Source organism: Ursus arctos, unplaced genomic scaffold (assembly GCF_023065955.2).
Source record: "Ursus arctos isolate Adak ecotype North America unplaced genomic scaffold, UrsArc2.0 scaffold_8, whole genome shotgun sequence".
In the NCBI taxonomy this organism is placed as follows: domain Eukaryota; kingdom Metazoa; phylum Chordata; class Mammalia; order Carnivora; family Ursidae; genus Ursus; species Ursus arctos.
In genome coordinates this window covers 22,970,674-22,995,104 of record NW_026623100.1, presented here as the reverse complement: position 1 = coordinate 22,995,104, position 24,431 = coordinate 22,970,674, and the positions used below count along the sequence as shown (strand labels likewise).

The 24,431-nt window shown below is 36.3% G+C and overlaps 1 protein-coding gene, 1 long non-coding RNA gene and 1 pseudogene across 3 annotated transcripts in view; 1 reads left to right on the top strand and 2 right to left on the bottom strand.

The window, feature by feature from the left end:
- LOC113245427 (uncharacterized) overlaps window positions 1-12,408 on the bottom strand; it is a 427,039-nt gene extending 414,631 nt beyond the window's left edge. The window contains exon 1 of the long non-coding RNA XR_008958273.1: window positions 12,308-12,408. This is a non-coding gene — a long non-coding RNA (uncharacterized LOC113245427). The remainder of the gene's footprint in view (window positions 1-12,307) is intronic.
- PNPT1 (polyribonucleotide nucleotidyltransferase 1) overlaps window positions 1-18,432 on the top strand; it is a 44,824-nt gene extending 26,392 nt beyond the window's left edge. For both annotated transcript variants that reach the window (XM_026485610.4, XM_026485602.4), the window contains exons 15-28: window positions 953-989; window positions 3,150-3,216; window positions 3,309-3,398; window positions 4,761-4,814; window positions 9,143-9,249; window positions 9,753-9,824; window positions 9,917-9,980; window positions 11,259-11,342; window positions 11,656-11,739; window positions 12,801-12,907; window positions 12,986-13,041; window positions 14,531-14,609; window positions 16,761-16,808; window positions 18,157-18,432. In XM_026485610.4, the coding sequence (XP_026341395.1) occupies window positions 953-989; window positions 3,150-3,216; window positions 3,309-3,398; window positions 4,761-4,814; window positions 9,143-9,249; window positions 9,753-9,824; window positions 9,917-9,980; window positions 11,259-11,342; window positions 11,656-11,739; window positions 12,801-12,907; window positions 12,986-13,041; window positions 14,531-14,609; window positions 16,761-16,808; window positions 18,157-18,315 (1,108 nt within the window). In that variant the 3' untranslated portion in view covers window positions 18,316-18,432. The remainder of the gene's footprint in view (window positions 1-952; window positions 990-3,149; window positions 3,217-3,308; window positions 3,399-4,760; window positions 4,815-9,142; window positions 9,250-9,752; window positions 9,825-9,916; window positions 9,981-11,258; window positions 11,343-11,655; window positions 11,740-12,800; window positions 12,908-12,985; window positions 13,042-14,530; window positions 14,610-16,760; window positions 16,809-18,156) is intronic.
- LOC113247588 (U2 spliceosomal RNA) lies at window positions 8,251-8,422 on the bottom strand (annotated as a pseudogene).
- Window positions 18,433-24,431: the final 5,999 nt, after the last annotated feature.

Genomic DNA, 24,431 nt, shown 5'->3' with positions numbered 1-24,431 from the left:
TCTGTAATCAGGTTTTTAGATTTCTCTTCCTGAGACTGTGGTTTATGGTATGCAGATTCAGCCCTAACCCAGGACTTTTTCTTTTCTTTTTTTTTTTTTTTTAAAGATTTTATTTATTTATTCGACAGAGATAGAGACAGCCAGCGAGAGAGGGAACACAAGCAGGGGGAGTGGGAGAGGAAGAAGCAGGCTCATAGCAGAAGAGCCTGATGTGGGGCTCAATCCCAGATCGCCGGGATCACGCCCTGAGCCGAAGGCTGACGCCCAGCCGCTGTGCCACCCAGGCGCCCCAAACCCAGGACTTTTTCAAGCCTCTCTGCACAGAGAGGTGCCTTTTGTAATTACACCGTCCCAAAGGGGACACTATTTGTGCTAAGACACTGTATATGCCAGTCTTTTCCTCAGTTAAAGATAAATCTGGTTTCCTGCTTCCAGGAATTCTGCTTCTTCTCATCCTTATTTTCCCCATTGTTCTAGATACAGTCATAATATTTCTCATTTCAAACCCTGAAAAAAATCTTTTCCTGTCTGATCTCCTGGTTGTTCTCCCCTATATCATTTCAGTTACTGATCTTCATTTCACATACTGATGAGAGAAAGATCATCATTCTGAGATTTGACTAATGTGTTTATAACATTTAAGGTTCTCTTAGTAGTCACTAATGCTTAAAAATAAATGTCTGTTGTCTTAGTATAGACAAATAGAATAAGTGTTTCTATTTGAAGCAAAATTATTTTTCTAAAACTTTTTGTAAAATTCATTCATAAAACCCCAGAAAAATATACTGTCTCTGATACTCATCCTTCTAATTCTTCTGGTTTTCAATTTCAGATCAACTCTCTTTAATATGTAATTATTTTTTAAAATCCCCTTAAATCTTTTTTAGTTGCTTATTGGAGTTATTTTTTTGTATCTATATGATGTTTTTAATATTATGCTTTTTGTTTTTAGTGGAATAAAAGATAAAAATTTCATGCTGCACTATGAGGTAAGGTGAATTTTATCCCCAGTATTTTATTATGAAAAATTTTCAGGACATAGGAAAGTTGAAAGAACTTTAGAGTGAATACCTATACCCACTGCCTAGGTTCTACTATTAACATTTTACTATGCTGGTTTTATATATCTGTTAAGGTGAGTTTGGGCATGTTCTTTTATTGCATGCAGAAGGGAATTTAGAGAAATTAGTCATAGTGTTCAATCAGTAACTTCATGTTCTGAATCATACATAAAAGTTAAAGTAGAGTAGACAATTTTATTTTAGTCAAGAAAGAGTTGTACACATTCACCAGTATCAAACAAAAGTGGGGCTTTTCAAATACCTCAAATGACAAATCACCTCCTCCCTTCAGTTCATTTAAATGTTCATATTTTTACTCAGTTGATTAGTAGTAAAAGAACTCTGAAGTATTTAATATTAAATTACTTTATGTGAAACTATAGTTCGTGATTGACTTGATTTACAACTAAGTCCTAAGGCATTAGACATGACATATGCACTTCTATTTTAGTATTTGGAGCATATATGCTGGGAGGCTAGTGTGAAAGTAGCAAGTCACTTCACTTTTGAGTGACCATTGTTGGCTACCCAGAATCCCAACATCTCAATTTTGTTGAGCATGCTATAATTAATAGAGAATATACAGAACTGGAGATTTTCAAAGATTTTGAGTCCCTTATAAATAACCTGTTCTGTATATACTTGGATGCTGAAGCCAGAAAGGAATTACAATTGAGTAAAGCATATCCTTTGTCATGAGCTACACAGCACATGGAATGGCAGTCTTTAAAAAGGGCAGCTGTGGGGGCGCCTGGGTGGCTCAGTTGGTTAAGTGTCTGCCATCAACTCGGGTCACGATCCCGGGGTCCTGGGATCAAGCCCCACTTTGTACTCCTTGCTCAGTGGGAGTCTGCTTCTCCCTCTCCCTCTGCCTGCTGCTCCCCCTGCTTGTGCTTGTTCTCTTTCTCTCTGTGTCATATAAATAAATAAAATCTTTTTTAAAAGTAAAAAAAATAAAAAGGGCAGCTTGAAAAATGCACCTCTAGCTGATTACTGGCAACAGAAGTGAAAGAGGGGGCAGTAAAAGGATATGGGCACTTATTGCTACATCATTTCATTTTTTAAAAACTTTTTATTGTAAAATAAAACACGGATACTAAAAACGACAAAGGATGACATAATGAGTTTTTATAAGGCACCACCAAAATCAGAAAATAGAAATGTTCCCAGTCACCCCTGAAGCCCCTCCATGCTTTTCATCTCAGTCTCAACACCCTTCTTTCCCTGAAATTAACTACTCTCCTAAATTTTATAGTAATTACTTCCTTGCATTTCTAGTGTAAATCCCTAGACACTGTAATCTTGTCCATTTTTTAAAAATTTGATATTTCTGTAAGTCTCTTTTTTAACCTAAAGGTTTCTCCTCCAACAAGTTCTTTTCTTTTCAGTCTGTCTTGTTAAAGTCCCAGAGCCATTTGACCTGTATGTAGAGTTCCCTGTAGTCTGGGTATTGCTGATTACATACTAATGGTGCAATCCAACAAGTTTCTTTGTCTTTCTGTCTCCTAAAAATTGACTGCACTCCTGAAAATTGACCGCTAGATCCAGAGGCTTGAAGATTCATGTACCATTACTTCATGTACCATTTTTTTAACAAAAAATATTTTGTTAAAGAAACTGAAATTCCAAATTTTTATGGGACATTTTCCAATATTTTAAATGATTGCAACTAAGTCATATTCCTTTGAGACACTATATTGGTCAAATAAAATAGTTTGCAACCTCTGACTTAAAGAAAACCCTTACTGGAAAAGATCTGTTTCCTCAATGTGCATTTCTTTTTAAAGTTGTATATACTTTTATTATATAATACTTCATCATTGTTAATAATTTAAACATTATAGAAGTTTATGTTGTGAATTCCCATAACCATCCATTTCCCACTCTGGTTCAAATACACATTAGAAAAATAGCTACTTTTAGTAATTTGTTATCTTTTTTATATCCAGATATTTTCTGTGTATATAAATGAACTTTAAAAAAAATGGGATTGTACTATTTTGTAACTTCTTTTATTATTTTGGTACTATATCTTAGATATCTTTCCATGTCAGCTATTTATGTATTTGTTTTTGTTTGTTTTTAAAGTTTCCTCCTTACGCCACTAATGAAATTGGCAAGGTCACTGGTGTGAATAGAAGAGAACTTGGGCACGGTGAGTACAAATCTATAAACTTACAGGTATTCTTATGGTATTCTTATGGGGACTTAGTACATTTATGCTTATTATTTTCTATTCTAATTTAGGTGCTCTTGCTGAGAAAGCTTTGTATCCTGTTATCCCCAAGGATTTTCCTTTCACCATAAGAGTAACATCTGAAGTCCTAGAGTCAAATGGTAGGATATTAAATTAAATTTTTCCTCCAGTCAAAAAGACCAGAATTCCCTGTTATATTCTTAACTTTCCATAACTAATGTTACTTATTAACTTATTAATGTGCTTATTACCACAGTGCCCAAAACCCACAACAAAAGAAAAATGTGTTTAGTTAATCATACACGGCCTAAATCTCTTTTTTAGCTAATGAGATATTTTGAAACCAATATAAAACAAATATGTATCTTAATGTATCTTTTAAAACAAATCCAGTTGGGATTATTTGTTTATTTTTATAAACCATAGAGGCAAGGCCAGCTTCAAGAGAGAAAGGGCCAAAAGAGAGTCATCCATTAGGCAGGGGACACCTATCAAGTATCACAGATAGAAGTAGACAGCACAGAGAGAGGGGTTGGGCTAAAAGATCAAATTTAGGGATGCCTGGGTGGCTCAGTCAGTTAAGTGTCTGCTTTCGGCTCAGGTCATAATCCCAGGGTCCTGGGTGGAGTCCTGCATCGGGCTCCTTGCTCAGCGGGGAGGCCTGCTTCTCCCTCTGTCTGCCGCTCCCCCCCCAAATGAATAAAATCTTTATTTTTTTTTTTTAAAGATTTTATTTATTTATATGACAGAGAGACAGCCAGCGAGAAAGGCAACACAGCAGGGGAGTGGGAGAGGAAGAAGCAGGCTCCCAGCAGAGGAGCCCGATGTGGGACTCGATCCCGGAATGCCGGGATCACGCCCTGAGCCGAAGGCAGACGCTTAATGACTGCGCTACCCAGGCGCCCCTGAATAAAATCTTTAAAAAATATATTTTAAAGGATCAAATGTAAATTAAAATTAAGTACCCAGGTCAAGTCAAGGTATGGCCATTAGAGACAGAAAGGTCACAGAGATGGTCATAATATTTAAAACAACAACAACAAAAAAAAACCTTCTGAATTTAAACAAGAGACTTTCTATTCTCTACAGGGTATGACTAGGCTATAACTTAGGGTCCAGTGAGAGAACCAGAGCCTGTATCTTTAACTGCCTTCTGATTAAGCAACAAAAGAGGCATGGTAGTTTTTCTGGGAGGTTTCTTAGAATCTATAGCACTGCTGTCCAATAGAACTTCATGTGCTAATGGAAGTTATCTCTATGCTATGCAGTTGAGGGACTGAGTTTATTTCAATTATTAAATTTAGTAGCTATATGTACCTAATGGCTGTTATATTGGACTGTGTAGTCCTATAGTTTGTGGTTTCACAGAGCTTGCCTTAATTGCTTTTAAAAAGAAAGAAGGAAAGAATACTGAATATTTATAAGGAAATAACCAGTAGTATCAGCTTTCTACATTTAAAAAAGTCAGTATATTATAAAGCAAGTATTTTTTGTTTCTATAGGATCATCTTCAATGGCATCTGCATGTGGTGGAAGTTTAGCGTTAATGGACGCAGGTAAAAGAATTATGTGTCAAAACTACTTAGGCTTTATCTGTATTTGATGAGTATAAAATATAAGATCTCTTTAAAATTGGATTTTGGTAGGATCTGGAGAAGTCAGATTAGAGATTACTAAACCAGGCCAGAACAAGATAGTTAAAACATACAGCTTCAAGTATACAGATAATTACTAGAATTCTTATCTTTGGCAAAAGGGAGGACACTGAAATTATTTACTTGCCTTGGTGATCCAGTGAGCTTTCTCACCTTCCAAAAGGTAAAGAGCTCTGCAGTTGATTCCATTCACCAATGACGTTTGGACCAGCAAGCAGAAGTATTTAGGACCAGTAAAGGAAAGTAACCATGTAATCTTCCAGTCAATTTGCACACCATGAGAACAATACCACCCACAGAAGGGTATGGAGAATTTTAGGAAGAAAGACTGTAGGAGGTTCAGTATAATCTCTTGGTTTGAAACACCAAAAGGGAAAGAGTCAACATGTTTAAGAGGCTCTGAAAGCAATTTCTGTATCTCACCAATGATGCTGTTCAAGAAGAAAGACAAAAGGAACCTAAGATACTCAAGAGGCTGCAAGGAGCTCCGTCTAAGTCCACACATTTATAGTACAGAAAAACAGAAAGATAGGATACTATAACCAAGGATGAGATAAAAGAATCGTGTGAATATATAATAACACTGTCTAGAAAGATGAAATCTTAAACCGAAGCAAAAAAAAAGTAAAGGTACTTTTCTATTTGTGTTCAGTGCCAAAAAAACATAAGCTGATATTTAAGGTTGCTGGTAAAATACTTTTTCTGTTTTCACCTTCATGCATTCATTCAACCAGTCTTTACTAGATGCCACCCCTGTGCCAAGCACTGACTTAGCCCTTGGAACACAGCAATGAACAAAACAAAGTCCCTATCCTGCATTCAGTCAGTCCTACATTTTCATATTGGAAAACAACATGTTCTCGAAAAGGTGAACTGAAAAATAAAGTAAAAAGAGATCATAAGAGAGTCTTTAACTGCTTTAAATGAATTCAGATCTTTTGGTCTAGACAAAAACCCAACCTAAGATGAGAACTTCAGGATGAGATAACTGACCGATGTTGGCAGTATTTGAAAAATCAGAAAATAGTATACTAAGGACACGAAAGTTCTTAATTTTGAAAGAGTAAGGTATTTTCTGTAAAGCATAACCTAGTGAACTTGACAGTGACCCTTGGCAAAACTCTTAAATAGATTAAAAAAAAAAAAAGTTTGTAAGTATTTTTAGGAAGGAGGCAGCTGTGAAGAGAAGGGACCAGAAGGGACTCATTTAAAATTAATCATGTAGTAAAATAATATTCCACATTGGAAAATATTACTAGATTTGGAGTGAGGAGGGGGCTTGCTGCTTATATTGTATATCTAGAGTCAGCTTGGCAGCTCATGATTTTTCTGTAAATGATACAAAAAATGGAGATGGATGATAGGTGCACCTTCATAACTGGTTGAAGCATGAGCAGAGGAGACAAGCGAATCTGATCTGTAGGATGGTTTGGTCACGTGGAATGCTTGAGGATGTTTCCTTCTAAATCCTGTCCCTTTCAATGTTTTTATTATTGAATTGACTTACAACACTGGCCTGCTGATAAAAAGGATACTGTTAAAAGGAATGGGTGACTGATATATTAAATGGCAATTTTGATCTCTAAAAAAATGTTAACAGGATAAAAAAAAAAAGCCCAATAGGAAAAAAAAAATGAATTTGACAAGAATGAATGTCAAGTTGTGTGGGAAAAGCCAACAAAGGGTATGCAATTCATCTCAAACACATGAGTGCCTGTCATTCCTCACATCAGGCCCTGTCTTGCTTCAGGGATACAAATGGTACCCATTTTCTAAAAAGCTTTTAGATGTGAAAAACATATACTAACAGATCAAGAAGTCAGACAGCTAAAAGACACAAATATGTACAATATGAAGAATTAGGTTGAAGGTAATTAGCTTCGTAGAGACAGCTACATTTTATCTGGTTTCTAAAGGTTGAGTAGTTGATCTGTCATTAGGAGCAGGGCCCATAGTTCATGTGAAAGGAACAACATGGGCAAAGTTATGAAGCAGTATAGGATGTTTCTGAAATGTATTTGAAAAAATTAAGTAATAAATTGGGACCAGATTTTAAAGGTCATTGTTATGTTAAGGATTTTGAACTTAAAGCTAATATTTCACAACTCAGGATTCTATGAACTAGTGTTCCTGCTGGATGTTGATTATTGTGTACCATGAAAAAAAATCAATCTGTTCTAAAGGACATTTCAGCAGGGTTAAGCAGGTTTATTTAATATAAGTTAAATAAACTTTAATATGCTAATGTGAATTCTGAATCTCTGGGAACAGGATATGTACTATTTCCCAAATGTTTTTGACCACAGAACAAGTATAAAATTTCCTGAAAGCAGATAATTGGGAACTTAGGAGAATTTTATGTAGAGGAACGGTGTGATTTGAATCTGACTTTTTCTTCTTTTTGGTAGTTTTTCCCAGCTTAGGTGATAGACCTAGAGGATGAAAAGGGAGAGAATGGAAACTTGGGGTGGGGTGGGGGGGAATAAAATTGGGGAAACCAGGCAGGGAGAATGTTGTCAGAGCAAGAAACAATGCAGACTTCGACTAAAGGAGTAGCAATTGATGTTTCAGTATTTAGGGGAAAGAACAACTTCCTAAAAAAATTTAAAGGACAAACTATCAGATCTTTGTGACTTCATATAGGAAATGAGGAAAGAAATGTTGATTCTGGCATGAGTGTCTTAGTTGCATTCAACCAAGATAAGAAAGGCAAGACAAAAAGGATTTATTGGGTGTGATTACATTTTGAATATATGTACATACATACAAAGTGTTTTGGGGACATTTAGCTGGAAATGTCCAATAGGCAAATTGGCTATACAGATCTAGTGCTTATTAGCAAAGAGAATTTTAGGTCATCAACATTAAAAGTTAAGGTTAAAAACCATGAGCATAAGTGAGATTGCTTACAGGATATGAAATGAGATCCCCTGCCACACTCCTTTGTAACAGGTAAGTTCCAAGTGATAAAACCTTAAACGTTTTGTAAAAAAAGGAAACATGGAAGATTTTATCAAAATCTTAGGAAAAACCTTTCTAAAGCAAAATCCAGGAACCATGATTACATATAACTTTTCAAATTCTGTATAGAAAAATAAATCACAATAAACAAAGTCAACTGACTAGGAAATAAGATATTTCCTTTACTATTCTATATTTATAATTAACAAAGATCTGTTGTCCATATTGAAAGAGCTTTTATAAATCATTAAGAAAAAGACTAACAAGTAGGAAAATGGTTGAAGGGCATGAACAGGCAAAATATAAGGGGTGCCTGGATAGCTCACATAGTTAAGTGTCCAACTCCTGATCTCAGCTTGGGTCTTGATCTCAGGGTTGTGAGTTCAAGCCCCGCGCTGGGCTCCACACTGGGCGTGGAGCCCCAATAAATAAATAAATAAATAAATAAATAAATAAATAAATAAATCTGCTTATAAACATTTTTTAAAAAGTTTAATCTCATTCATAAAAAATCACACTTGATCTTAGCCAAAAGGCCGAGAAGCGATCATTCATAAAAAATCAAATTAAGAACAATAAGCTACCATTTTTACCCTTTACAGTCAAAAGATATGACAGGAATTAACAAGAAAGTAGAACAGCAGGCACCCTCACATACTGCTGGTGAAAATACAAAATGCTACAACTCTGGAAGGCAGTTTGACAGTTTTATAAATCCATTCAGGGACTACTAAGCAGCCTTTCAAAAGAATAAAGTGGAACTTTGTGTGGCATTATGTGTCAAAATCCAAGGTATGTTATTAAGTGGAAAAAAGCAAGGTGCATTCACTATGATTCCATAAGTAAAGAAAATAAAAGATTACACTTGGATTCATATTTGGGCACAGATTTTCTGGGAGGATACATAAAAAAAAACCTACCGATGGCTTTCATGGAAAGGCTGGAAGGATTTACCAACAAAATGGTTACTTTTTCAAAAAAAGATAAACATACCAAAAGTAAAAAGACAAATGGATTTCAATAAGAGTTAAGTTTGCTATTTTTATACAGGTTTTTGTGAGAACAGTGATTACCTGTTTAGAATTGTTTTAAGGGGCTTTTATCATATGCTTAAGAAGAAATGAGGTAGATAGATCACCTTTCCAGCTTAGTTCTGATGATGTCAAATTTAAAACACCACTCACATTAAAATAAATATCAATGGAATGATAAATATGCATGTTAGCCTGATGTACACATTACATACAAGCTTTTTTTCTCCATTACAGGAGTTCCAGTTTCATCTGCTGTCGCAGGTGTGGCAGTAGGATTGGTCACCAAAAACAATCCTGACAAGGGTGAAATAGAAGATTATCGTTTGCTGACAGATATTCTGGCAAGTATATCCATGTTTTCAAATATTCAGTGGTGAAGATGATACATATTTATAAGCACTGGATGCTTAGAAGAATAATAGTACTTGAGAAATGGAGGTCCTTGTTCTTACTTTCCTCCTCTGCATATTAGCCTTGGATTTTATACGATGTGAGTTAAAAAAAAAAAAAATATATATATATATACACACACATACACACACACACACACGCACACAGACACACAGTATAAATATCCATAATGGCTCACTTTAGGGTGATCATAAATGAATCCCTGTGCATTTATGTGGGGGCAACATGATCTTAAAGTGATTTTCTGATGAAACAGTTCTAACTTAAAAAGCCACAAATTAGAAGCAGTAGTTAATGTAGAAGATATTTCTTTGTCTTTAGTCTTAGAGGACATGGTTTTACTTCTACAGATGTTTTCTAAAATTCCTTTATAGTGACTGGGTGAATTTTGTTTTTGTTTAAAACTATATCGTAATTTCTTAAATTCCTTCAGGGAATTGAAGATTACAATGGTGACATGGATTTCAAAATAGCCGGCACCAGTAAGGGAATAACTGCATTACAGGTATTTTAAAACCTATTTTGTTTCACTTTTATAATATTTAAATAATGTCATGAATCAATATTTATATAATTTTTTTTACTTTTCCACATTAGGCTGATATTAAATTACCTGGAATACCAATAAAAATTGTAATGGAGGCCATTCAACAAGCCTCAGGTAAGCTAAGCCAGTGTGCCTGATTCTCTTTCCATTATTGTTCATTTGTTCATGGAAACTATAATTCCCATTAGGCATATTAAAAATGGGCTATTATAAAATACTGCTTTGTAAAAATCTTTATGAGAGACCAGAGAAAATTCAATTTTTACAAGTTAAGTGACTCCATAAGATAAGATTTATGGAGAAAGGGGACAATAAGTAGAACTGTAAAGGTTATTAGGATATGAAGAGCTTTGATTACTAAGTTAAAGAATTTGGATTTTACTTCATAAAAACTAAGAATACTGTTATATCATCATATTTATTTTATATGCAGTTGACCTTTGAACAATGTGTGCTCAAACTGCATGGGTCCACTTATACGTACGTTATGTTTTTTAAAGAGTTGACAACAAAAGCATTTATTTACAACAGCAAGGCATTTATTTACTACTGCCCATCCCACCAGACCAACTGAAGGCAGCTGGCACAGAGGTCATGCCCGCTGCACTGAGTATCCTAAGAGGCCTGCTGAGGCAATTAGCAGCCCCTGGGGGTGGGGGTGCCATGACTGGGCAGGGCTGCAGATCATCCATTGTGCTGAGAGGGTGGTCCCATCGAGCATCCAGGGCTTACCAGCAGAAGACTGGGCTGAAATGGAGAAACATGCCCAGGGTGCAGGGACAGCACTGCATAGGAAGTCCCTGCACCAAGTCGTCTGTGGCTGGTGGCATTGGGAGGGGACCCACTCCTCACCATGGCACCTCGGCCTTGAGGCCTCCTGGAGTCCAGCACACTCACATGCAGCCACAGGTGCCAGTGTATAGCCATGGGCCAGTGGTACATGTCCAGGGAGATAAGGCAGCTATATTATGCCTCCACGCAACTGTTGTAGCCTGCAGGCCATCTAGGGGTTGCCACTGCTGAGCCTAAGCCACCAGGCTGTGGAACTCTGCCATCCCAGGGCCAGCCCCCTATCCCATACCTATGCACAAATATTTTTCAATAAATATACATACAATACTATAAATATATTTTCCTTATGGTTTTCTTAACATTTTCTTTTCTTCAGTTTACTTCAAGAATATAGAGTATAATAGATATAACATACAAAATGTGTTACTTAACTGTTTTTTGTCATGGGTAAGGCTTCCAGTCAGTAGTAGGCTCTTAGTAGTTAAGTTTTGGGGAATCAAAAGTTATATACGAATTTTTGATGCAGGGGTGGACATACCTAATCTCTAGTTGTTCAAAGGTCAACTCTAGTTATAATTTTTATGTTTTTATCTCTTACAGTGGCAAAGAAGGAGATAATACAGATTATGAACAAAACTATTTCAAAACCTCGAGCATCTAGAAAAGAAAATGGGCCTGTTGTAGGTAGTGTATTAAAGTTATTATTTATTCCGTGATAAGGTAAACATTAATATATGAAAGTATATTATTTAAATTTCTTTAAATACACAAAACAAAAATATTTTAACTATTTCTGTAGTTAAAATATTTTAAATTTGGGGAGATATTTTTAGATATTAGAACTTTCAGAAACTTTAGTCAAGTAACTATTTTTCTATTTCCCATGAAATACTTTTACATGTGTCTATGCCAAAAAAAAATCTTGACCGATCAAGATATGTTTTAGGTTCATATGTGTATTTGAATTATTTACAGTTTTCTCTGCGCTGCATTTCAGAAACTGTTCAGGTTCCATTATCAAAACGGGCAAAATTTGTTGGACCGGGTGGATATAATTTAAAAAAGCTTCAGGCTGAAACAGGTAAGAGTTGTGTATGAAGTTTGGGGGTTCAATTTTTAAATTCTTTTTAGAGAGGGAGGAGGGAAAAGAGGGGAGAGAGAATCTTAAACAGGCTTCATATTCAGCATGGACCCCAAATTGAGGGCTCGATCTCACAACCCTAAGATCATGACTTGAGCCAAAATCAAGAGTCAGACACTTAACCAACTGAGCCACCCAGGCACCCCAAGTTTGAGGTTTTAATGGTAGGCCATGTGAATTGCCATTTTATCTCTGTTCAAAAAATATGTTTGAGATATGCAAGAAAATATATAACACTGACATGTCTTTACTGTAAGTTTTCTTAATAAATCAGCATTCTTAAGTATATTCAAGAAGGATCCCCTAGAATTCATCAATTTCTTTGTGACATTTTAAAATCGAACTTTTAGAAAAATGTTTAGTTTTTCACTTTAGAGGATTTTGCTGTCATTTTCTATTCTGCTATTTCTCCCTTAGTCTTATTTAGACTCTTTTATTTAAAGAGTATGTGTAGAAATAGTATGCATGGTTTTTTCTGGAAGCAATCTTTGAATTACCTAGTACTTACCAGCTTTGAGGTTATTGAAGGAAAGTGAGAAGGAGAGTTGTCTTAGCCAGCTCTTTAGATTGAGAAACTGACATGATTTCGTCCTTCATCCATTCACTACTCTAGAGTAAGAGAAAGAAGAAAAGGTGAGGAAAACATTAATTAATAATTTAATTATAATTATATAATTAATAGTAATTAAGAAAGCAAAACCAAACCCTCAAAAATTAACTTAAATATGCTTTCTTCTACCAAACTGTGAGCTCCAAGAACATAGAGACAGTGACTTGCTGTTGTTTCCCCAGGGCCTAGTACAGTGTCAGATACATAGTAGGTGTGCAATGTGTATTTGTTGGTGAATGAATCTCTTCATTCCTAAAGCAATGAGTATATATAACACAACCCTGCCCAGCTACTTGCAGGTCAGTCCCCTGCTCTCATATCTACTCCCCAAGACTAGACTCCACTAGAGTGAGCAAGTTAGCTTTAATATGTCAAATTATCTTTTTAAAAGGAGTAACTGTTAGTCAGGTGGATGAAGAAACATTTTCTGTATTTGCACCAACACCAAGTGCTATGCATGAAGCAAGAGACTTCATTACTGAAATCTGCAAAGATGATGTAAGTATAGATCTTATAATACTTCTTTCTGCATTTTGTTGCTGTTTATTCATCTAATGGCTTATTTTGCACTTACAGCAAGAGCAGCAACTAGAATTTGGAGCAGTGTATACCGCCACAATAACTGAAATCAGGTAATATCAACTAATATGCTATGCTGGTTTTTATAGGATTTACAGTATAATCACATGTTAACCTCACATTTGCATTATATATTTTGAAAGTGTAAGGTATTTAGATTTTATGTCAATTACCTACCGTAGAATCATTAATTATTTTTAAGGTATAATTTATTTTTTGTACCATTTGTTGATTTTCAATAACATGATTCTGTGATTATAATTATACTAATAGGTTCTTCTAAGTGAATTGTTTTCTTGAATCAAATTTCCCACCATTTAAATTTTCCCAATACACAGTAAAACATTTAGGCCCAAAATAGACCTAGCAATATTTCCTTTTTCTTTCTTTTTCTGATAGTTTCTTTTTGGTTTCTTTTAAAGGTAGTACTACTTAATGCCTAAGGAGCAGATTTTTTTAAATGTCAATTTCAACCTCAAAGCATTTTTTATCAGCTAAAAAGATTGACTTTTTGGGGTGAGAAAATCCCCCCCCCCTTTTTAAAGATCTTATTTATTTGAGAGAGAGGTAGTGAGAGAAAGCACAAGTCGGGAGGAGAGGGAGAAGCAGGCTCCCTGCGAACAGGGAGCCCAATGCAGGGCTCGATCCCAGGGCCCTGGGATCATGACCTGAGCCAGAGGCAGACGCTTAATGGACTGAGCCACCCAGGTGCCCCTGAAAATTTCTTTTAAGGAAAAAAATACATATGTATCAGATGTAGCCTGAGTGCTCAAAGCTATTTGAAATCAATAACAAAAGCCAGTGGAATAATTTGTTTAATATCACAGGTGAAAAAACTAAGAAACGGGATGGCTTATTTTAGTAGATTAATGAAAAAAAGACAAAAGTTTTTAATGAAATAAATATTTTATCCAACCCCCTTCCTTAAATCATTATTTAATAGGTTGATGATTAATCTACACTACTTTAAAATATTTAATGTTTATCCCGCTCCTCCCCACTTGTGCTCTTACTATCTCTGTTGCTGTCTCTCTCTCAAATAAATAAAATCTTAAAAAAAAAAATTTAATGTCATTTCAAAATGTTTGGGAAAATACTATGAAGAGAAATACAGAAGAATATATAGTCTAAAAGCTTGTCACTACACAGTTTTCCTTTATCTCTTCTCTGTCCTTTCATTCACAAGTATTTAAATACAGGGTGTAGGGGCGCCTGGGTGGCTCAGAACATCTGCCTCAGCTCAGGTAGTGACCTGGGATCGAGCCCCGTGTCAGACTCCCTGCTCTGCGGGGGAGTCTGCTTCTCCCTCTCTCTCCCCCTGCTCATGCTCTCTTTCTCACTCTCTCTCAAAGAAATAAAATCTTAAAAAAAAAAATTTAAATACAGGGTGTATGTTCAGTTGAAAAAATGAGTATCTCTTTTAGATAATCCTTTATACAATTTTATGTTGTGTGTTTACTTTGTTCTCCAATGAATACATAATCAGTTTGATTATCAGTAGATATACAGATACTGTTTTAATCAGGCTTATTTCCTTTTCAGAGACACTGGAGTAATGGTTAAACTATATCCAAATATGACTGCAGTACTACTTCATAACACACAACTTGATCAACGAAAGGTAAAAAAAAGTAACTTATTTTTTTAAAAACTGTCTTAAACTCATCATAATGAAATTACCTGGATTGGTGAGGATTAGGCAGTTTGTCCACTACTAGCCTAAGTACAGAAAACTGAAAATGACAGCGATGTTGCTGACAAAAGTTTTTACACTGTTTTACACAGATATTTATGTTTGTCCTTGTATGATGGAATGGAAATACTCTTGAGTTAACACATCTAGAATTAACATATAACAGTTACTTTTTAAAAATACCTAGCTCTTGCCCTGTCTTGCCAATTTTCTTGGCCAACCAAGCATGGCAAGATAAAACTAAAAATATGAAACTACTCAAGAAAACCATAAGGGGCAGAGGATAATAGGAATGTTTGGTTTACCAAATATTGAAATATAAGGCTATACAGAATAAAATAGTGTATTGCTGACCTAGAATTAGACAATTTATACAACAGAATAGAGACCAAAAATCATCCGGTTATATACATGGGAATATAATATATACTAAAAGTTGCGTTTTCAGTCTGAAGAAACAAAGATTATTCAACACATTGTATTGGAATAACTGGTTTTCATAAAGCAGAATATCTGCTCTTTTTATTTATTTTTAAAAGATTTATTTTAGAGAAAGAACACAAGTGCATGAGTGAGAGGAGGGGCAGAGAGAGAGAAAAAGAATCTCAAACAGACTTCCCTGCTGAGTGCAGAGCCCCATGCAGGGCTTGATCTCACGACCCTGAGATTATGAACTGAGCCAAAATCAAGAGTCAGATGCTTAACTGGCTGAACTATCCAAGTGCCCCTGACATCATTTTTAAAAAGTATATGGCAAAATTACAATAAAGTTGAAAGGCAAGTAGCAATTCGGGGGAAAAAGATGTATATAACATATGAGAGAGGCTTCATATGCACACAGTTTGTATGGATCAGTAAGAAAGGTTAGTATCAACAGCAATTTTTTTGTAATTAGAGATTTATTTTTTTTTAAGTTTAGACAGCATGGGCGAGCAGGTGGAGGAGCAGAGGGAGAGGGAGAGAATCTCCAGCAGACTCTATGCTGAGCAGAGCCCAACGCAGGGCTTGATCTCACAAGCCTGGGATCATGGCCTGAGTTGAAATGAAGAGTCAGATGCTTAAACCCACTGAGTCCCCCAGGCATCCCAACAGCAAATTTTTTAAATGCAAATAAAACTAAGTTATCATTTTTCTACTTTCAGATAGTTGAAAATTCCCAATGTGGGTAAAAATATGGAGGAAAAAATGGACATTCTCATACACTTGAGATACCGTTGTAGGAATGTAAATTGGGAAAAATTTTTTGGAGTGTTTAGTAAATGTGTATGAGTATTACCTTTGGCCCTAGAAGGTTCAACATTAGGACTTTGTTCTGAGAGGATAATTTGAGTAAATGAATACGTAATTGTTGCAACAATGCAGTTACCTACAGAAGGGTTGAAAAAAATAGTACGCTGAACACCCATATACCTTACGTCTAGATTCCGTAATTATTAACATTTGCAGTACTGGAATTTAAGGGGCGCCTGGGTGGCTTAGTCAGTTAAACGTCTGCCTTCAGCTCAGGTCATGATCTCAGGTCTGGGATTGAGCTCTGCATTGGACTCTGCACCACAGTGAGTCTGCTTCTCCCTCTCCCTCTGTGCCTTCCATGCACTCACACACTCGTGTATGCCTGCTCTCACTCCTCCCGCCCCCAGTAAATAAAATCTTTAAAAAAATACCGGAATTTAAAACTAATTAAATGACCATCTTTAGGGGATCAGTTAAACAAATTACATAGTTTGAACACTCTGCTGTTTCATTTATTGATATAAAAGGATGTCCTCAACGTATTATTGAATGAAAAATCAACATATTCTAAAACAACAAGCTCAGTAAGGTCCATTTTTTCCAAATGCAGTACACACTAAGGAGACATTTGAAGGGATACTTTAGAGTATCAGCAGTAGTTATCTAAAAAGTAGAGGTTTGGATGATTTTTGCTCTCATTTGAATACTTACTATTTTAACCCTTTATAATCAACAGATTTTATAATCAGAAAAAACAATAAAACTTTCCACTTAAAAAAGTGTGTACTACTATGGACATTAAGAAATTATCCACAACAACTAATAGATGAATATGTTCTCTTTCAGATTAAACATCCCACTGCCCTCGGATTAGAAGTTGGCCAAGAAATTCAGGTACTTGTATTCACTTTTTTAGCCTTAAAGTTGTAAACTGTACTCGAAGTTTCATTTACTTTTTTTTCAAAAAGCTAAAAGAACCAAATCAACATCTGTGATTTATATTATTTATGTGCTGTGTTCTTTTAACTTTAGGTTCCCTTTTAAACAGACTAAGGGTTTAAGATGCAATTTTTTCCCTTAGGGAGCTTGCAGTTTAGTTAGAATAGTAGTCCAAACTCTTTAGAGCTTTTAGAAGTACATGAGGTCAGTGATAGCTATGCAGTGATTTGCAAACAGGACAGGAGAACTCTGAAAATGTAACTCTGTTAAAGGCCTTGAATGTCATATTTGAGTTGAGACTTTAATTGGTTATGTACTGCTTACAGCTAAAAACTTTTGAGTTTGATGAAAGCCATGTTGTCTGACCTTTTTTATAGTTTTTGTGAGTGGATAAAGGAAGTCAATGCCAGTCTGGTGTGGTTTGGTTTTTGGGTTTTTTTGTTTTTTTTTTTTAGTTTTAAACTTTTTATTTTTTATTTTTTTTTTATTATGTTAGTCACCATACAGTACATCCCTGGTTTCTGAGTAAAGTTCGATGATTCATTAGTTGCGTATAACACCCAGTGCACCATGCAATACGTGCCCTCCTTACTACCCATCACCAGTCTATCCCATCCCCCCACCCCCTCCCCTCTGAAGCCCTCAGTTTGTTTCTCAGTCCATAGTTTTGTTTGTCCATACCACATTTTGTTCCAGCTATACCTGTTACCCATGACCTGAGTAACCACGGCTTTTAGTTTATTCCCAGTCTGTAGTCCCATTGTTCAAGTAGTCTCTAGGGAAGAATAAGAACCACGACCTAATATCTGTATCAAGTTGTGTTTTTACATCAGAAGGGACTTTAAAACTGCCACATTTCCCCTGACTTGTGTTGTCTAAAGTCAAGCCAAATAATCTCACTGTGATAGTCCTTTGAGGAATAGTGTGAATAACCTAACCATAATCCTGTATAGTTTATAATAGCATTAGGCTCAGAAAGCCTTTGTCTAGAATCATTCACCATGGTTTTCACTGTTCTTCCAGTATAGGGACCTAGCCTAGAGAAAATAAGATGGCACAGTTGAGTCTAATAGATGATTATAATAGGGCAACTAAATGCCCATCTCTTTTCTTTTTCTTATAAGGACTATTTAACCAAATTATATTTATTAACATATACCTTTACTTAGCACTAAGCTATGCTTTCAGCAAAGAAAAAACATTAATCATTGTTTTTTTGCACCATGTAAATTTAAGTATCTTCTAATTTGGATGTTGATCACTGTACTATAACTGTAAAAGTAAATTGGCTTCTTTAATACAGGTGAAATACTTTGGACGTGATCCAGCTGATGGAAGAATGAGGCTTTCTCGTAAAGTGCTACAGTCTCCAGCTACATCTGTTGTCAGAACTCTAAATGACAGAAGCAGTATTGTAATGGGAGAATCTATTTCACAGTCATCATCTAATTCTACCCGGTGATTTTTTTTTTTTTAAGAGAATTCTAGAGTGATATTCTATAGAGCAAAATTTCAGTAGTATCTTGTAATGTGTAGATTTATATATAGCATAAATATATTCTAATGATTTGTATTAAAATACACACTTTATGTGGTCTATTTTTTTATTTCAAGAGTTAACCTATATTCTCTTATTTTTATTTACATTATATCAATACATATTATTAAAACTAAACCATTTATACATCTTTAAAAAGATTGCCCTTTAGTTCCTATAATTCTGAAATAGCTTAAAACCTTAGAAATAATAGATCACATTTGCTACTGTAATGGATCTCTTCCTACCCGTTTTCTTTATCTTCTTTGTATATAGTAATGAGCATTTACTCTTAGTCATCTAATGGCTCACCTCTGCACAAGAGCTGTATTGGGCTACATCTGTTTCACAAACTGGAACTTGCCATATTCAAAGCCAGTTTCGTTAGTACAGTTACCGGATATAATGAGTTGAAGGAGCTAATCTGATCTGCTTTTAATGATATACCACCTTTTAAATTGGTCACAAAACCATAAATGTAGTAGAATAAATATTATAAATGGGATCCTACCTAGAATGAAGGAGTACATTTTTCAAATTTAGAAAATATATTTATTTAGAAAATACAGAAAAACCATTTACTTATCAAATAGAGCTAGGTCATTTTTTGAGTATATGTTGCAAATGTGTGGATGTTCTTGGTATAAAGGATGGAAAAATCATGATTTTCAATTAATGTCTGAAACAGTCCTAGATAGAGGCTGTTGACATAATTTTTAGTAATAGCTATAAGATGTTCATTTTAATGATTTAATATATTACATAATTCCACAAAAAAGAAGATGGCTCATGGAAGTCCTAATTTAGAATATGCAATCCTTTTATAAATCTGATAAAATGTTTGTATATTCATGACTCATAAATAGTTCATAAAATATTAAAAATTTAGTTGGTCAAATATTTTTTAAATATGTATATTTTTAAGTCAGTAAACACTGATTTTATATATAGTGTATAAAATTGTGTGGTAGGCACATTTTCTGAAATACTGAAGATTAATTGAAAATGACATTAAATGTAAACTATATGCTTTGTACATTTGATTTTTCTCTGATAGTGACAAAAATCTTTCATTCTCACTTGCCTTCTGTTCAAGACATAAGCTTTGGGGTGCCTGGGTGGCTCAAGTAGGTTAAATCTCCAGGGTTGTGAGTTTGAGACCTGTTAAAAAAAAAAAAGACATAAGCTTTAATGGTAGCATTTCAAAACTGCAATTTATGTTTTTCTTAAGTTTTCTATTTTCTTTTTCTAAGGGACTCCCAGCTACTACTGGAAGAAAAATGAAGCTAGTTCTTAAATTCTAGAGACCAGTGGTTCCACAAAGTGACAATATAGCCCACTAACCACAAACCACCAAAAAGATTCCATTTCCACTTAAACCAAGATCCCACACTGTCTGAACTTTTATTTTTGCCTTCATTCAAATCTTGGTAGCTTTCCCTACTCCCATGAAGTACTTGTAAAAGTGCAATTATATGCTAAAAACACTGTAATGACTAAAACTGAAGTGCCCATCTTTGGTACTTAGTGCAACGGTGAGTACTTACAAGACTTTTTTCTTCATATTCTTTGTTACTGACACTCCCCTGCCCATAAATTACAGTTTTTATGCAATAATTTTTACATCTCTTACAGAATATCTTATATTTCTAGATCGAAGATAGTAGTGTAAATATCAGTATCTTTCTTAGTTCAGTTCTGCCAAGCATAGTTCTGCCAACACTTAGTATGTTCCGGACACACACGTGTGCAAGGAATGCATCAATAAACAAAACAGATCAAGTTCCAATGTTCACATTCTTGTGGATGGAAACTAACAGTAAAGAATATAGCATGCCAGATGGTAGTAGGTTTTTTAAAGAAAAACAACTGGGTAAAGGATAAAGTGATCAAGAAAAGGTACTATTTTAGATAAAATGATCCAGAATGGCCTGAGTAGGTAACATTTGAGCAGACACCTGAATGAAGTGGAGGAACATGTGCAGCTATTCTGGAAGGAGAATTCCAAATGAAAGCACTAACAACTTCATATTCAATTGGTATTGTATGTTTAGAATGGAGCAGCCATTTCATTATAAATCAATTAACGTAGTCCTTTACTCCTTAACCCTGTGCCTTTTCTTCACCAGAATCATGAAATTTTATTGAAGAATACAAGTCAAGAGGAGGCTTGTACAAGGTGATATTTTCAAAGCACTTAGGCAAGAATATGCTTGGTTACTTGCAAAAAGAAGGTAGATAATGATGTTAAAGTTCAATAGGCTTTTATAAAATTCTAGGCTAATGAGAGTTGGCAGTGTAAATGGAAAAGTGAGAATATGTCTTGGTATCAAGGAGCAGAAACCAACATAAACTAAAGCAATTGGTGGTGGGTGGGGGAGTGGAATAGGGATTTTCACAGGGTCATGAATTTATTTCACAGAAGCCAAGTCACACTCCCTGTGGCTGACTGTCACCAGGACTGTACATCATTATGAACAAAGGCCTTCTCTCTCTCGACCCTTTGCTTTGGAGTCTCCTGGCCTCTCATTTGTACTTTGCATACAACAGCTTATTCTTACATGCAAATGTTAATGTGATATATCATACTGATTGATTTGTGGATGCTGACCATACTTGCATCCTGTAAATCAACCTTGATCATGGTGTATGATCCTTTTAATGTACTGTTGAATTTGGTTTGTTGATATTTTGTTGAAGACTTTTGCATCTATGTTCATCAGGGTTATTGGCCTGGCCTGTAATTTTCTCTGTGTGTCCTTGTATGAGAAGGATAGGTATTATATCTTTGAATGTTTGGTAGAATTCACCAGTGAAGCCATTTGGTCCTGGACTTTTGTTTGTTGGGAGGTTTTTGATTACTCATTCACTCTCCTTGCTAGCAACTGTCTTATTCAAATTTTCTATTTCCTTAAGAGTCAGTCTTGGAAAACTGTATATTTATAGGATTTTTTCCGTTTCGTCCAGATTGTCTAATTTGTTGGCATACAATTGTTAGTAGTGGCCTGTTATGATCTTTTGTGTTTCCATAGTATCGGTTGTAACGTCTCTTTCATTTTTTATTTTATTTATTTGAGCCCTGTCTTTTTTAATCAGTGAGCCTACCTAAAGGTTCATCAGTCTTGCTTATCTAACCAACTCTTCATTTCACTGACCTTTTCTGTTATCTTTTTAGTCTCTATTTCATTTGTTTCCACTCTGATCTTTATTATTTTCCTCCTCCTACTAACTTTGGGCTTCATTTCTTCTTTTTCTAGTTCTTTTAGGTATAGAGTAAGCCAGATCCACAGGCAGCAGCTTTCAAGGTATGTAAATATATAGTCTTGTAATGGTAAACCCTGCTGACTTTCAGACCAGGAAATATGGAGTTACCCCTAGGGCGGCAGCTGCAAAATTCTTGCTTTAGGCATATATAAGCTCCTTTCTGGGAGGCATCTGTGAACTGTTATATGGCCATGGGAGAGCACTAATATGGTTATCTCTTTGCCCATCTTCTCTTGGGGGCACCTCTGTAGCTTATGAATATATGGCAAACCTGAATCCTGCTCCTCAGGCTGAAGCTCCAGGACAAGAAAATATGCCTTTTTCACATGAACTCTGGGGGTATGTTTCAGTCTGCTGGTTGTGCAGTGCCCTTGGGTGGTAACTGTGAAGGACTGAGTATTTTAGGCCTGGGGGTCCAAAACAATCCCCCTTGGCCACCAGAGCCAGGTGCTCAAGGGGTGTCCCTTGTGTGGGCTGCACATGCCCACTGGCTGGCAGGATAGACTATGGGGGCAGGGCACTCAGCTAGGGCAGGGTAGGCCTGGGCTGTGATGGGGGCAGGACACTTCTATCTGAGCTAGCAGGCGGGGTTTGGGGGTGTGTGTGCAAAAATGGTGTCTGCCAGCACCTCTGTCCCCACAGAGTCCCAACAGATTCCTGTCTCTCTGCCAGATGAGTTTCCTAAGCATATGGTCTAGGTGTCTTTCAAACTTACTTTTGTGCTGGGTCCTGGGATGAGCGGGTCTGTGCATGAGTCCTTTAAGAGTGATTTTCCATTCCCTAAAGCCCTATGGTTGTAAGCCTTGTTGGTTTTCAAGGCCAGGTGCTCTTGGGGGGCGGGGGCTCATCTCTGATGCAGTGCCAAAGGGCTGGGGTGCCTGGTATGGAGCACAAACCCCTCACTCCTTGGGGACAAGCCCTATATTACGAGATTCCTCTCAAATGTTGGCCTCTATGCCTAGGGTGGGGTTTCTTGAAAGACTATGTATTGCCTCTCCTAAAAACATATACAGCACTGGGGACATTGCCATTAAATGCAGGAACAAATTAAGGATCACCACTATTACTCTCATCAGTGTTCTCAGGTCCTAACCAACAAGATAAGACTAAAAAGAGGTTGAGGAGAAGAACAAAAACATATGCAGGTGATCTTCTTAAAAATACTTTGAACTGGTACACAACAATTAGAACAAATAAGTGAGCAATAACCATATAGGTATGCCAAAATAAATAGGTATCTTCTCCAGGAGTCAAAAAGCTGCCATGGTGTAAGCTCATTTCCACTCTTTTTTCCAGGCTTCCAAGAGCTATCTTAGCAGTAAGTCTGCCCCATCCCCTTGGGTCTGGCCAAGGTTAAGTCTTCTGTTCCAAAGGTATCCCAAATCAATGAAATCTTGGTATCCAATCTTAACCTCCAGCCCCCATGATCAGGGACCCTCAGAGTCCAATCCCAAGTGTACTTCTCTGGCTCCTTGGTAGTACATGCTAGATTATTATTTCAATTCCTTCAGTCTGTAACCTCTTTCCTCGCTAGGCCCAGCAGTCCCTAGGCAGATTATGCTGAGATTTAACCTTAGCTATCACAATCTCACAGCTAGGATAAGAAATGAGAGCAACTATGGAAGAGGTCTTTTTGCAAGAGAAGGGCATTATTACCTCTTACAGGAAGTATGAGCCACTTCTGCAATCCCTGAGGGTTCACGGTTATCTGCAGAACCAACATCTTCACAGGTACCCCCATTCCATATTTCAAGCTCAGGATTATCCAACCAAGACCCTAACTGCATAGTAGCCCCCCTTAAGCTGAGCATTCAAATAATCTTTAGAGCTCTGTAACTCTGTCAAATCCCATGTCTGTTCTTCCGTTGCAGGAAATAAAGACTTTTTTGAAGCCCACTGTCCCTCTGCAAGGCAGTAGTACAACATAATTGGACAGCTCTACTATCCTTGTAGGCATTGTTTTCCCCATATTTTTCAAATGCTTTAATCACTGTATAGACAACAACATTCCCCTCTTGTGGGATGTTTTCCTAGGTCACTACTGGTCAAATCAGTAGTCAAGTGACCATCTTGTGCCAAGGACTGAGTAAACTATCCCCAAGCCCCATCTTACTTCCTGATTTCTTACACCACTCCCTGTACCACCTATGTCAGTTCTGGCCCTCTAAGATACAGATGCCAAGAAGGGATTAAACATGTAAGATACTGACTAGAGGAAATGTCTGTAAAGGATAAAATAGACAGGCTCAGGAATTGACAGGGACAGCCTACAGACCATAGTACAAGTTTGACCTCTATAAAAGAGGGAAGATAAGGAAATACTGGGTGGAAAGAGCTGCAGACTACAGTGTAGTTCCAATAAAGTCTCATCCAGACTGCTAAGAAGTTCCCTAAGCCAAAGCTGCCCATTGAAGGAGTTCTGCACTGGATACTAAAAGACAAGTATAGTACCTGTGCTATGCTCAGTTAATGGCTGGGAGCAACTCGAGGTCTTTATGGCCTCAGCTCAAATGCAATGGTGGATCCAAAGGGGTGGCAGCTGGCTATCAGTCAAGTATGTTCCCCAGAGTAAGTTCTCTTGAAGGAGATCTAAATGGTGCACTGATATGGCCACCACATCAACCAAATACCAAAACAAATAACAAAACTATAGCAATTAAAACTGTCATACTACAGTTGACCAAATAAAACAAAACAGATTAGTGAGTTCGTTAGTGTCCACATACATGTATGTATACATGTATAGATTTAGTAAAGAATATGATTAAAATAGCATT